General features: G+C 33.9%; 1 protein-coding gene and 1 pseudogene across 1 annotated transcript; both read right to left on the minus strand.

Moving 5' to 3' along the window:
* Window positions 1–1,220: 1,220 nt before the first annotated feature.
* LOC108326829 (uncharacterized) lies at window positions 1,221–4,523 on the minus strand (annotated as a pseudogene).
* Window positions 4,524–10,254: 5,731 nt separating this feature from the next.
* On the minus strand, window positions 10,255–13,616 carry LOC108328394 (receptor-like protein EIX2). Its single transcript, XM_017562260.2, has 2 exons — window positions 11,007–13,616; window positions 10,255–10,509 (listed from the first exon to the last, which is right to left on the minus strand). Exon 1 carries the CDS (start codon window positions 13,596–13,598, stop codon window positions 11,028–11,030), a length of 2,571 nt encoding a protein of 856 aa, XP_017417749.1. The 5' UTR covers window positions 13,599–13,616; the 3' UTR covers window positions 10,255–10,509; window positions 11,007–11,027.
* Window positions 13,617–15,491: the final 1,875 nt, after the last annotated feature.

Here is a 15,491-nt window from a genome sequence, read left to right on the forward strand (position 1 = left end):
GGTTTTGCTTGTTAATTAATCAAGAGATTGATAGTTAATAGGTGAAAGTTAGACTCTTTCACCTAAGGAATTAGGGCTAGAGTGTTTTTGTGGATTGACTTTAGTAATTTGATGGAGAGGAGATGAAATTGTGTATGCACAAGAGTGAATTGGTGAAAACTAACCTTAACATTGTCATTTTGTACCAATTCTAGTCTTTTCCACTCTTAAGCGTCTCCGGATGCCAAAGACCACTTTTATTTCCTTGTCAATTAATTTGTTACACCTATTCGTATATTTGTTAATCTAAATGAGTTGTTAATCGTGCAATTAACTAGTGTTACACGAGTCTTTTGAAAAACGATAGTTGATCTTATCATTTTATATTATTTGAACGATTCGGTACACTTACCGAGGTCTTAACATAATCCAAACTGTTTTTCAACATATTTCACACTATTTTAACGAAACAAATTTGTTTTCTACACATTATAATCATTTATACTTTCCATCAATGATCAAGATAGTTAGAACATTGTGTTTTCTCCCAAATCTCTATGGATACAACACTTGTTATACTACAAACTACTTAATATACTTGTCGGTATACTTGGGTTATTGCATGGACACCCAATAGTCCTTGACATGATTTCTCTCACTTTCCAAGAAAAAAAGATCAAGAATTTGTTATTCTTACACTTGGGTAAGTGCTAAGTGGTGTTACAATCTATAAACGGAACACATTCACTTGAAAAAAATATCATTTGAATTGCTATGCATATTATCTTATATTTAACTTTTTTTTGTTAATAATTTTCTTTATAACATCTCATTTTATAGTATATATACAACTACTAAAAGAAATATCACATAATCAATATCTAAGAACAGATAACTAACAAATGTATATATAGGGTGTGTGATGTATGCCACTTAGTTAAATAATACAGGCTTCTTTTCCTCGTTGTGACAATCTTTCTTCGAATGCTTTTGATTTAATTCATGCTGATATATGGAGTCCTTTTGCTTATTCTTCCATTCACGGACATAAATAGCTTTTAACTGGTACAGATGATCATGGTTATTTCTCATGAAAGGTATGGAATGCACCTTCATGCTTGTCTGTCTACTACATTTGATTATGCAGTTAGTGTGCTTTTTTTCGGGTAGTTTTTATATTTAAATAGTTTAGTGAGAGAAGTGTAACCAATAATGTGCGAGGTTAGAACATAATACTGGGATCATTTGGAATGTCAGCTTAAGGGAAAAGAAAACCAAACAAAATGTGTACAACATTTGAAAATGATGCAGATAAAAAGTATACATACAAATGAAAATGAGAACTACTCAGAGAACAAGGCCTCAGTAGTTTGGGTAGAAAGGCCAAACCCAAATGGGAAGAGGGGATCATAGTGAGGATCTCCAACATTCATTGGCAGTTGATCAACAGATTTGAACCATGTTCTTGGAAGTTTTCCAGTGAAAGCATAGTCACCAAATAGAACATCAGCCACACCTTGGCCTTCGCTACCAGGAAGCCATGCAGCAACAAGTGCATCTATCATATCAACATATGGTTCAATCACCAAAGGACGACCAGAAATTACAATAACCACACATTTTGTTACTCCACACACGTTTCTTATCATCTCTGGACCAGGGTCTGGGATTGTCAAGTTCATGTTGTCACCATGCGTTTCAGCATAAGGAGGCTCTCCTACTACAACAATGGCATAGGAAAATTCGTTGGATTTAACAAATTCTGCATCAGGGTTCTCCTTGTAGATCACTGTGGTTTCAGGATCAACAGTGTTTTTCACAGCATTGAGAATTGTGGTCCCTGGTCATACAAAGGTTGACAAGAATAATAAGAAACAAGAGTTGCATTATATAATTGATAGTGATTATATAATTAGTAAAGAACAAACAAAATACACATATCTTAACCTTTGAGAAGATTGTTCCCACTGACCCCTTGCCATTCTATAGTCCAGCCACCACACTGATATCCTAGATTATCTGCATGGATTCCAGCAACAAGTATTTTTGGTGCCTTTTTAGGAAGAGGCAATAAAGGCTTATCAACAGATTGACCATTTTTCAGAAGGACCATTGATTTTCTCACCGCTTCTCTAGCCAAATTTCTGTGCTCCTGTTGAAAATTTTGGTAAACACTTAACATTTACAACGTGTTCCTATATGTATTTGTGAACTTGGGGATGTAAAAGGAAGTGCTTTAGGAAAACAAAAATAGTTAACCTGGATTCCCAAATATCTGGTCATACTGTAATCAGCATAAGGGTTCTCAAAAAGACCCATCATGAACTTAACCCACAAAATTCTTCTCACCGCATCATCAATTCGACTCATGGGAATGCGCTCATTTTTCACCAACATGGATAAACCATCTATGAATTCTGTGTAAAGCTTTGGAAACATGAACTGCAAAACCAAGCATAGTGTGAAACTATATTAGACGTGTTCTCATTGGTACCATACACACCAGTTATGTTATATGATGTACTTTTGTCCTAAATAAACAACCATGTCAATGCCAGCAGAAACTCCTGCTTCGATTGAATAATTGATGTTTGCACGATGTGGAGTTGTGATCCTATCAATACCCTCAAAATCTGAAATGACAAAGCCCTGACATAATCCAAGAAAAGGCAAAGGGTTATATAAAAAATGTGCACATATGATATGATAAACAGGTTTCAACTAATGTTAATTCGACAAACAAATCGTTTTACCTTGAAATGGAGAGTATTCTTGAGGAAGGCAGTAATAAGATCATGGTGAGCATGCATTTTTACACCATTCCAACTGGAGTAAGAGACCATTATGCTTGCCACACCTTTATCGATTGAGGTCAAGTAAGGTGGCATGTGAATTTTCATCAATCCATCTCTCTCTATAACAGTGTTGTGCTCATTAATCCCATTGACTGTTCCACCGTCACCCACATAGTGCTTAGCACTGCCTATAACTTTTTCTCTGTCCAGAAATATGAGTATTCAGAAACTAAATAATGACTCCAAAATCAGCACATTGCTTTGACCATGTGGTCTATTTCATCCTAGTGACTCGTACAAACGTAGGGACTGAAACAAAATGAATAGTGATATGAGGAACCAAATTTACATGTTCCTGTTCTGAAGCATGGTAACTTATTCTCTGAAGGTTGAACTTCATTGTTAGAACAGGAACAGCATTAGGACATAGAGAAGATTTTTGTATCCCTTTTTTATATATTTATCCAAGACAACCATAAGGTGCAAGTAAAACGAATGACTTTTCCTTTGGACTGTTTAACAATTCAACATAATGAAGAGCAAGAATATCAACTACTAAGGTTCACAACTAACTGATACTTGAGCAATCATATAAAAGTTAAGTTATTTTGTTCTTAAATTCTTACTTTCCAGAGATAAAAGGGACACCCTTTGGTAAATTATGAGGGATGTCCCCTTGCAATCCTGGTATGATTTCGGTCATAGCTTGAACTAGTTCAGTATCTTCACTGTAGCTTTCATAACACCGACCCCATCTTGGATCTCTACAAACCTACAGAGAGTATAAGCCTGTGCTAAAAGATCTTAGAGCATGAAAAATTGATTGTAATCACTTACTGCTATACAAGGTGCATATGCATATTGAACTCCTGTTGCTCTAACTTCAAGGGCAGTTGCAGCTCCAATTCTCTTAACTAGTTCAGGGTCCCTAACCAGCAAAATCAAAATATCTACAATGATCTCTCATAAACATGAAATAAGAATAGAAAATTATGTCTGGTATCAATATACCTGGTAGCTCCAAGACCAATATTGTGAGGAAAAATAGTTGCATTGTAAACAGTGTTGTGGCCATGAACAGCATCAACACCATAAAACACTGGAATTCCAAGCCGGGTTGACAAAGCACCCTTCTGAAATTCATTCACCATGTCAACCCAAGTTTCAGCAGATGCCTGTGGAGCCGGGATACTCCCTCCCTCACTCATTACACTACCTACTCAAAACACCAAAAAAATTGAGTGAATATACCACAAAAATGGGAAACAAGAAACCAAGAAAAGGTAAAGTGGTTACCAATAAAATACTTGTTGATCAAATCAGCAGATGTATGCTTCCGCTCAACCTGCAACATTTGACCAATTTTCTCCTCGAGAGTCATCCTGCTAAGAAGATCCTCAACCCGAGCATCTATTGAAAGGTTAGGGTCCTTGTACTTCATTTGATCTACACTCAACAAACCTGCCCAGTTAGCCAAAGCCCCACCAACAACAAGGAGATTTTAGCCATTCCATCCAGATCCATACTCCGTACTAAAACTAATTCAACAGGATATGTAAAACTCAGTTTCCATAAAAACTGTCTTCTTTGCACGTAACTCAGACGTGCGATATTAACCCTTCAATGATCAAGAACAAAATCTCTAGCACAGAAAATATGTGGTGCTCACTGATCATTAAGGCTAAATAGAGAATGGCAGCAATTATTACACTGAGCCTCAGATTCAAAGGCTTATAGAACGAGCAACATGTAAAAGATAAAATATTCATAGCTAAGTTAACAGAGAAGCATTCTTTATTTGTACCGTACCTGTTGTGTTTATGGATGCTCTCGGATGATGTTTGTCACTGCAGAAAATGAAGCATAATCCGGAACTGTGAATGGTGACATATAATGTGAAAACAGCGAAAAAGGAGTCACATGAAATTAATAATAAAAAAAATGTATGGCTTGGCTGCATGATTGGATCTGCTTTCCATAATATTATAATACGTGACGAAGGTAAAGTGACTTTATACAAATATTTATACGATTGAATCAAATAGAAATATATACTCAGATATCATATACTGCTCATCTTTAGTGTAAAAATATTTAAACATAAATTTTTGTCCATTTATAAATTATTCTTAACTTAAAACTAATTGTAAATAATATCCCATTTAAAAAAGAGAAATCTTTAAACAGACAGTGCCACGTGACATGGGAAACTGAAAAAGGAAAAACATATAAGAATATGTGGTATACACGGATGTAATAATATTAACTCAAATAATATTTATTATCTATAATATATAAATGTAAATATGTCAAAATGTTGGATAAATAAGAAATTATTTCCAAGAGATCCAAAAATAAATATTAAATAAAGGGGGTAAAAATTAAATTTTGTTTTAAAATGTAATAGTTTAAAAAGGGTTCTAAAAATTGATCGAAAAAAAGTTTCTTTAAATTTTGTTTCAAAAGATCTAAAATAAACGTTTACAAGAGTCAAAAATTAAAAAAACATAATAATAAAATATGAGATTTATTTTATTTTAGTTTTTTATCAGTTTTTCATTTTCTTTACGCGAGTTCAAAAGGTCATTAATCCGTCAGGAGATCTTGGTCTCCACTGGATTTTCTTCCAATCTCGTCATTCTTCATTTTTGTCCCTTGGTTGGGATCTTCATTCGTTCAGCACGGTTCTTGTGCACAGAATTGGGGATATCTTTCATCATCTTCATCCGCTTCTCCTCCGTTACCATCAATTTCTTCTTCCATCTTCTTCTTCGCCCTTCTTTTCCACACCGCAGTTCATCTTCAATCAATCACCATTAACATACACAATAAAAAAAATGAAGAGGAAAAGTGGGAGAGGATCCAGTAATTGACAGAGAATAGGTGTCAGGGAGTTTCCAATTGATGGCGCCACTCCTTGGTCGCGCATTTCCGTTTAAGCGCTGCGGGTGCATCGACCGTGACGGCTAGCACCGGCACTGACGGTGGTGGTATTGGCCAGACAGTGGAGACGTGAACATGGGGTCGCTGTGTTGTGAAGTTTCGCGCGACTGAGGGTGGCGAAGCGGTGAACGGCGCCAGTGCCGTCGTCGGCAAGACTTCTGATAGTGACTGCCGCCGGCGACGGTGACCTTGGTGATGAGTGACGTTGGCGCTGTGTTGTTGCGGTTGGTGTGGGTCGTGGGGTTGGGGATGAAATTGGGGGAAACTTTGCAGTATTTCATATTTTGAAGAATTAAGATATATGGGTTAGGGTTTTTGCTGATCTAGTACCATTATCTACACCCCTCTAATTAATTTTCATACCTCCACATATAGGTTATACCATTTGTGCTGTTTATGTAATTATTTTTCATGCACTCCCGTATGTACTAACCCCCATCCCATGAATTTTATTTTTGTTGGGTTGTTAAATTTTCTGCACTGCGCTTTCACTAAGCACACAGCCCACTTCTTTTATTTCGTTCATACGCTCTACATTCTGCACCACGAGTTTCTCCTATATGCATCCCATTTTCATGTGTCTAGTTTTTTCTCACTGCACCCACATATTTGCTTATTTACTCCTATATTTGCTAATTTCAAGTCTCCTTTGTGATCTTTTTATCTTTTAGGAGGTTTTAACCATGATGTCGTAAAAAATTAAGTTCAAACTCAGAGAACATACTAATTACAAGGAAAAGTAATCTGCTTCGATTGCAAGATACTAGCGCATTTCAAATCAAAATGTCATAAACAAGGGTAGAATAAAAGAACACGAAGAAAAAGTTATACGAGAAGAAGCTAATATCGATCTCATAAGCTGACACCATCTATGCCACAACATATGACAACTCAAACAAAGAGGTAGATTTTAGTTAGTTTTAAACCCTCATATATTGAAAAATCTTGAATGGTTCTTGTTTTTCCAACTGTCTCAATCGGGTTCATATATTTGAAAAATGTTTCAATTTGGTCTAAATATTTGAAAAATTAAGTTACGTGGTCCACGTTAATGTGGAATGTTTTTTAAAATTAAGAGTTTTTTACGTAAGAATATTTATTATGAGAATAAGCTTCGTTCCTTGTCCTAGACGACAACTGTCTAAGCGAGTTTTGTGATGACGACGAATGAAGATGGTTCGAAGAGGTGCAAGGAGAAGGCGCATTGTTCTGGGTTTTTGCAATTTGAGATTTTTACGAATGGGTTTTATTGTTTAGGGTTCTTCGTGGTTTCTGTTTTCTGATGCAGGTGGAAGGCGTTGGAGTTCACGATTTAGGGAAAGTGAAGGCACGAATTGGGGCTGCGCAATTCTAGGGTTTATGTTTCTGATTTCGGGATGAACTGTGTTTATTTTCTGGGTTTGCAGATTAAGAACCCGCCAAGGAGAAAACATGATTTGCGCGAGATGATGGGGACACTGGATTGCTTCTGTGTCGCAGCGAAGGTGTAGTTGTTCGCTGCTGATTGCGTTTCTGGATGAGGGGAGAACTCGCAGTGGAGGTTTGAACGAGGCTACTTGTGGCACGAAGAAGAGGCTATGCGTGGTGGCGCGTTTCGCTCTGCGGCAACGACAACAAGGTTCCTCACGGTGGTGGTCTCGACAGTGCGGTATAGTGAAGGCATTGACGGTGGCTTGCGGCATTGACGCTTTCACCGTCGGAGAATCAAAGGTGTGATGTCATTGGATGTGGCACAGGCTTGTTTGAGAGCTTCCAGCACTTGCACGATTCGTGACACTTTCTCTCTCTCTCTCTTCCATGGATATCTTATTCCAATTTCTCACTAATTTTAATTAGTTTTCTTCCACCCATTTTTATACTGCACATTGAAAGTGTAGATGAAAAGTTTCTCCATTTTGGGGCTTTTACGGTGATAAAGAGAAGAGCAGTGGTTAATAGAACAGGAACGATTTAGGGTTCGCCATTTTGGGTTTTTAAGGTGCTGGTTGGCAAAAAGAGGTTGGTCATGGCTGATGAAGTTAATGGAGGATGAGATGCTCTGTGGATGAGGAGAACTGAAACTTCTAATTTTTGAATGCTGCTTCCATAATTTTTCTATTTTTTTTAATTTACTAAATTCCATGTCATAATTTCATTATTTTCACGTAATAAAATATCCACCTCAGTATATTCATTGTCATCACATTTTAACGCCGTTTGTGAAAACTTAACCGGTAAGGCTTAATTGGCTTAATTTTTCAAATATTTGGACTCAATTAATACATTTTGCAAATATATGAACCCAATTGACACAGTTGAAAAAACAAGAATCCACAACAAATATAAGAATTATCCGAAAATTTAAACTTTAGTTATATTCATTATGATACACAAGCTTATTATCAAACTATGTTAAATACCTCATAAATCAAGCTCTTAAATTAATGAAAAAGAATTTCCAAATTACTTGAAAGGAGCTTGAGAAATTTAAGGAAACTTTTGCACCATCTAACCACATTTTAGATTAATATATTCCAATTAAATTGTCCAACATTTATCTTGATAAAAACAGATATATAACAACAGAACTATAATATAGTAATTAACGGAAATTCAGAAATTGAACAGTAAAACGGTTGTGGACAATAGTTGGACCAAGGCACTTCATGGCATCATAAAGCTAAGCTGCGAATCGACCTCCACTTAATGTCATATATCAAAGATCACCGACACTTCAAGCCTATGCCAGCCAGATACATATTTAACTTCAATTTTCAAACCAAAAACATCTAAAACAGGTTCGAAATAAACATATGTATGATAATTGTAAGCATTAGGTTGCAAGAAAAATATCACAGATTTATAACTTATTTTTTCAGCTCCCGAAGACGTATGATTATATTGTGTCTAAGATTACTCTATTTATCATAATTATATTGTGTTTAAAATTATCTTATGTATTAATTTATTTTTATAAATAAAAGATTACGAGAGGGATGAATTCAACCCTCAAGAATTATTTTGAAGTTTTGATATCAAATACAAGCCTATAAAATATTTACTCTCACACGAAATAGTTTTCACATTTCACACGAGATAGTTTTCACATTTCTTATAGCTACCTAAAACGACTGATTCCACCTTGTGCGAATCACTCGCAAACTCCTTGAAAACGCCAATCGCAAGATCGGGGAGCTCTAGGTTTTTGGAATTAGGGTTGCGAAGTGACGAAGGACTGTGAGGATGGAGAAGCCGAGACGTGAAGGCTGTGAAGATGGAAACGACAAGACACGAAGGTTGAAAAGATGGAAATGGCGACCCGTGCGAATCACAAGCTCCTCAAAACTGCCTTCGGAAAGCTCCTAAAAAATGTCAATCGCAAGATCAGTGAGCTCCTAATGCTAGGGTTTTGGAATTAGGGATTTGGAGGAGGAGAAGGCTAGGGATTGCAAAGTGACGAAGGATTGTGAAGATGGAGAAGTCGAAAAGCGAAAGCTGAAGATGAAGAAGTGGAGACACGAAGGTGAAGGTGGAAATGACGCAGTGAAGAAAGTCAAAAATACCTCAAGTTTTGATGAAGGTGGAAAACAAAGCTCTATTTGGCTGCCAAAGTACTAGAGGTGCGATGTGGGTGCCAGATATTTGTACAATTTCGGTGGTTTGATAAAGAAACCCCTGAAGATATATTTTAGAAAAAAAAAAACTTAGTTGCGGGCTTTTTCTAAACCGTCAAAATATTATGATAAAAAAATTTAAAAAAACTTGACTGCCGGTTATGTATTTAAAAAAACTCTACTATATTGCTTTATTTTTGTAGGGTAAAATGTGGAAGAGCATGGAAGAAAAAGAATGAGCAATAAAAACAAACCTTTAATTAGGATTTTTATAGAATTTTCTCCAAATTTTTATGTTAAGAAAATGAAATTTTAAGTCACTAATTTATTCACCAAGCTACGTCATTTAAAAATTCTATACCAGCGTATCATGTTATTGTTTTTCTTTAACACTTATAAGTATATTTAAAAAACGTAATTAACATTTATATAATTAACTCAATATAAAATATAACTAAATTTAATCTTGTTAAAATATATTTAATAAAAAAATAAATTTTAATAAAAATATTTGTATAACATTTATATACAAATTAAATTTAGTTCCAATTTGAAAAGAGACAAAATTAATTAATTTTAAAAAAAATTAAAACTGTAGTGAGACAAAATAAAATAAAAGATTAAATTAAGATTAATATAATGACTTGTGACAGTGACACGTGACACTATCATGGTCATGTTACACTGTTATTGTCACATGACAATTTTTTATTCTAAAACATTATAAAAAATAAAAACTATTAAAATAATATTTAAAAACAAAACATGAATTGATACAATCTTCTTTTAGCATGGTTAGTATTATACTTATGGAAAAGACCTGTTTGTTTTAATTTTGAAAAAATAAGAATCAATTGAGAAAAGAAAAACTAAGGGAGAGGAACTTCTAATACAACTGAAATGATTAAACTTAATAATTGAATTATAGTACAACAATTCACCTACGTTAGGAAGTACTAAACTTTGCTCATAACACTCCATTTCAATGAGGCTACACAATAATGTTGATGATGAACCATAATCTCAGAAATAAAATATAGTAATTAACGAAAAATCAGAAAATGAACACCAAAAGGCTCGTGGACACAATAGTTGGACTGAGGCTCTTCATGGCATCATTTGGAAACAAGAGCTAAGCTGTAAATGATCCCTCCACTTCATCTCCCTATTTCAAACATCATCCACACTTCATCTCCTATCTACAAATGATTCCAGATTCAGTTTTTAACTTCAATTTTTGGACATAAATCATCCTAATACGTTCAAAATAAACACATACACGGATAATTGTAACTATTAGATAAATTGAAAACAATTTCTTAAGTTCTTTCTTTGAAATTCAATTGCAAATCTTTATCAGCACATGTGCCGCAAAGTATATATTTTTAGAAAATGTAGTCTATCTTTTCAGCCCGAAGACAACATCATAATACTCTTGATTTAATTTCGTAGATTACCCTTAACTAATCCTTATATATATGCCACATAATCATATAGAAATTTATTCTTTCAACTTTATTGATGCAGACTCAGTTCATATTTTCATAACAAATTTTAATACTAATGGTGATATTTTCTCCCGACGTCTATTCGATCGAAAAAAATATGCATTTAAGTATAATCTACTAATAAAACCTAAATTACCATAAATAACAGCAAAATAAATAACTAAAATTATAATATTAGTTTTACTAACCTGAACTAACTGTTGTGCTTCTCAGCTACGATTGAATTTGAGTATGTAAGTAACATAAAGGTAGTCATACATTGGATTGAGCAATCGATAGTATTTTTGTCTCCATTTTCTAAAAATGAGCAAAGAACCAAAAAGACCACAAAATCCAACTGCAAACCCAACGCCCATTCCAAGATAGAGTGATTTTTCACCGAATCCACCATCTTCCTTCATTATACTTTGGATTGTATCCACAACATTTTTTTCCATGCTACACTTTGTAAGAGGAGCTCCACATAGTTCTGGGTTCCCATCATAGCTTGATACATTGAAACTTTGAAGTTGAGTCCCTATTGGAATTTGTCCAGAAAAATTGTTGCATGATAGATTAAGATAACTCAGAAAAAACAAGGTAGCCATGTTTTCTGGAATTTCGCCGAAAAGCTTATTATTAGAGAGATCAAGAGATTCTAGATTTTTCATTCCTCCAATTGTCTTAGGTATTGTTCCAGTCAAATGATTATAAGATAAATTCAATGTTTGAACTCGAATCAGCCCAAATAATTCCGATGGAATTTCTCCAGATATCTTGTTAGCTGAGAGGTCAATGGTTCGCCTCCTCGAGTTAACTTTACCTTCATAAACTTGACCTTTTTCATACAAATCAATGTCATCTCCAACTAATAGAGGTGTTGAATAGTTATCTGCTATCATTTCTGTTGCATTATATGTAATTTGAGGAATTGATCCTGAAAAATTATTGTGGGCAAGATCCAAGTGAATCAAATGAGAGAGAAAGAATAGCTGAGGCGGAATACTTCCCTCAAATTTATTAGATCTTAATATCACTCTTTCTAAGTATCTGGACATGTTGTTTGGTATAGTTCCAAAAAATTCATTTTGTTCAAGGTTTATAACTTTTAAATATGTGGACCATGAGAGTTTCTCAAGAACTTCACCGCATAAATTATTGTTCCACAAGCTGATAAAAAACAAATGTTTCAACTTCTTCCAATTATGGGGAATTGATCCTATGAAAGAGTTATGAGATAAATCCACATAACTGACCTCTGGTGATAAATGTGGGAGTGTTCCTGTGAAATTATTATGGTTTAGAAGTATGAAGTCAGATTTTAGCAAGACGTTCGATATGTCTCCACTAATTGAGTTGTTGGATATATCGATCCTTTCATCAATACCAGCTATGAGGCCCCAAAACTTTTCCTCTACTACAAATGACAATTTTGAGCTCGACATGGATAAAATAGAAAGTGACTTTTGTGTATATATCCATGGTGGAAATTGAGGACCTTGATTTGTTTCATCCAAATGAAGCTCTTTAAGTTGAAACAAAGGAATCCATTCAGGACTGAAATGAAACCTTGTGGAGATCAAGTCCAACTCTTGTAAATTTTGGAGTCTGGAAAAATGCATTTCATATATTGTACCAGAAAAGGAATTAGAGCCAATGCTTAGGAAAACCAAATATGTGAGATTTCCCAAAGTCAAAGGAATGGAACCAGAAAACATGTTGTAATGTAGATCAAGGTATTCCAAATTTTGGTAGTTGAACAAACTTGATGGTATTTCACCGAATAAACTACTATCTCCAAGACCAAGATGAGAGAGATCACGACTGAGATTAAACAACCAATGTGGCAATTCAGAGTTAAAATTGTTTAAAAAAAGATCAAGAGTGACAAGTGAAGTAAGATTCACATGCTTTAAAGATGGACTTATGTTGGTTAGTTGACAATCGATCATGTATAGGTTTGATAATGAAGGAGGCATAGCCAAAAGCCAGTTGGTTTCTTTGTGAAGATCGATTCCACTAAGGTCAAGATATTTAACAGAATGAAGTTGAGAAAGCCATTGAAGATCAAAATTTCCAGATAAAGAAATTTGATTAAGGTCAAGATGAGAGATGTCACTACTAAGATTAAACAACCACCTTAATGATTTTGAGGTGAAATAGTTGCCTGAAAGATCCAGAGTTACAAGTGAAGTAAAATTCACATTTTTGAGAGACGTAGTGATGTTTAGTTGACAATACCTCAATCGTAAGTCAGACAAAGAAGGGAGCATAAACAACAACTGAAGCCCATTGGTAGCATAACGAAGATTTGTAAAACCAAGGTTGAGATATCTAAGCGAAGAAAGTTGAGAAAGCCAATGAAGATTATCCATGGAAATATCATTATAGTATAAGTCAAGGTAATGGAGGTTAGAGCCAAATATGACATCATTCTGAATTGGTGGAGTACTAATAACCTTAAAGAAGTTTTCGCTCAGATCCAAATGATATAGAAATTGAAGTTCCAACAACGATAACTTGATTTCACCTTGTAGAGATTGTTGGGAAAGATCAAGTTTTGTTACTCTGCTTGTGGTATTGTCACAGTGAACTCCTTTCCAGTCACAACAGTCTTGTTGAGTGGACCATGTGACGAGGTTGTTGGATGGATCAATAAGACCCTCTTTAAAAATTTGCAACGTTTGTCGATCCTTCTCATTGCAGCGAACATGGCTGAGATTGTTGCAAAGAATGTTTTGGAATGTAAAAGCATAAAAGAAGAAAAGAAAAAGACGTAAAAGTTGTGATAGAAAGTTCATCCTGATATGTAAAAGAGAAGAAAGATTAATTGAGAGGAGATAGATGAATGGTGTATATTTATAAAAATGGTGGTCATTTTAAAGAAGGAATGCAAGAAAGCTTTAAATTGTGAAATTTCTTTGAAACTTCTGGTTAGAAACTGTGGCTCTGGACAAGAAACTTTAAATTGGAAAATTTCTTTGAACCTTGTCTTTTAAAAAGGTGGAAAAAGACACAGATATAACTTTGAGAAAAAAAAAACTTTAATTGCTTCTGTATTTTCTTTGACCTTACTTTTTAAAAAGTGCATTTTGTAAAAAGTAGTAATGAAATACATTTAATATGTTGATTTCTAAACTAATTTTAAAAATTGTGTTTCGTTCTAAATTTAAATTATAAATTTATTTCGTTCTAAGTCATTTCCTTTTCGTAAAACACACATGGAGGTTATAAAAATACATTGTTAAATTAAAACCAGGAATGCAAAAGAACTTTAATTTAAATTGTGAAATTTATTTGAAACTTTCCGACTCGAAATGCTAGCTTTGGATAAGAAACTTTAAATTGAGAAATTTCTTTGAAATTTGTCTTGTATGAAAAAAAAAACTGCAGACAAACACATATATATAAATTAGGGAAAGAAAACTTTAATCACTTTGGCGAATTTTCTTTGAGCTTATTGTTTTGAAGTATATTATCTATAAGAAGACGTGAATACGATGATTTGGGCCGCTTACATATTTAAAAAACAAAAACATGAACTGATGATACATGACATCTTCTTTTAGCAGTGCTAGTATTATACTTATGGAAAAGACCTGATTGTTTTACTTTTGAAAAAATAAGAATCAATTGAGAAAAGAAAAACTAAGGGACAGGGACTTCTAATACAACTGAAATGATTAAACTTATTTTAAAAAAATGAATTGTTAAAAAATAATTATAAAATCGCCAACTGATTTCGATTTATATTTATTGTACAATTAAGTAAAGGGCTTTTAACATGATATTTGCATGGACTTTTCCAGAAATGAAAATGATATACAAAGGAAAAAATCTAAGTTCACAGTAGAAATTGTTATTTGACTAGAATAACATATGGTTAGGTTGAACTGTTCGAAATTTAATGGAGTGAATTAGACATGTTTACTTTTCCAAGAGATTTAATGAGTTATTTGACTAGAATAACATATGGTTAGGTTGAACTGTTCGAAATTTAATGGAGTGAATTAGACATGTTTACTTTTCCAATAGATTTAATGAAATGACTTAGACATGATTATTTTTCCAAGCAGCTTCTTTCGTGCGTCACATTTTTCATTCTTTCTTTCCAACATAGTCAAAGAATCAAAATCACAGCTCTATTACCATGTTTATTTACTTCTTCATGTAAAATTCAATAAAGATAGTATTTATAGGGTATACACTCGGGACCGAATTATTAACACTAAATACCGTTTGATCTATCCGTTATATCAATGTGAGTCATAATTGGACCGATGTTTAAGTTATTACTGTTTAAATCATTATTGGACCAAAAGTCCAATATACGGTTAAAATAACCAAAAATATCTGATTAGACATATTGATAAAGCCGATGACAATGCCAAAAGTCAGGTATATTCCTCTTCCATTGTACTTACTTAAAACTTACATTCTATTATATCCAAATAGTGATAACAATTCACTTGTGAGCAAAAACTCTTCAAACATATGCCTAATTTGAACGTTGGAGTGTCCTTTGCAGGTATCTCTCCCCCTTAACAAGATACATAATCGTAGTTTAAAATCTTCATAATACATAACCGTTTTCAAATTAAATATACATTACATAGGTATAAATGTTGTCTTTAGGTTTAAGCAACATTAAAATGTGATTTTATGTAAAACTTTTTTTTTTAATTTTATATAAA

Source organism: Vigna angularis, chromosome 2, assembly GCF_016808095.1.
Source record: "Vigna angularis cultivar LongXiaoDou No.4 chromosome 2, ASM1680809v1, whole genome shotgun sequence".
In the NCBI taxonomy this organism is placed as follows: domain Eukaryota; kingdom Viridiplantae; phylum Streptophyta; class Magnoliopsida; order Fabales; family Fabaceae; genus Vigna; species Vigna angularis.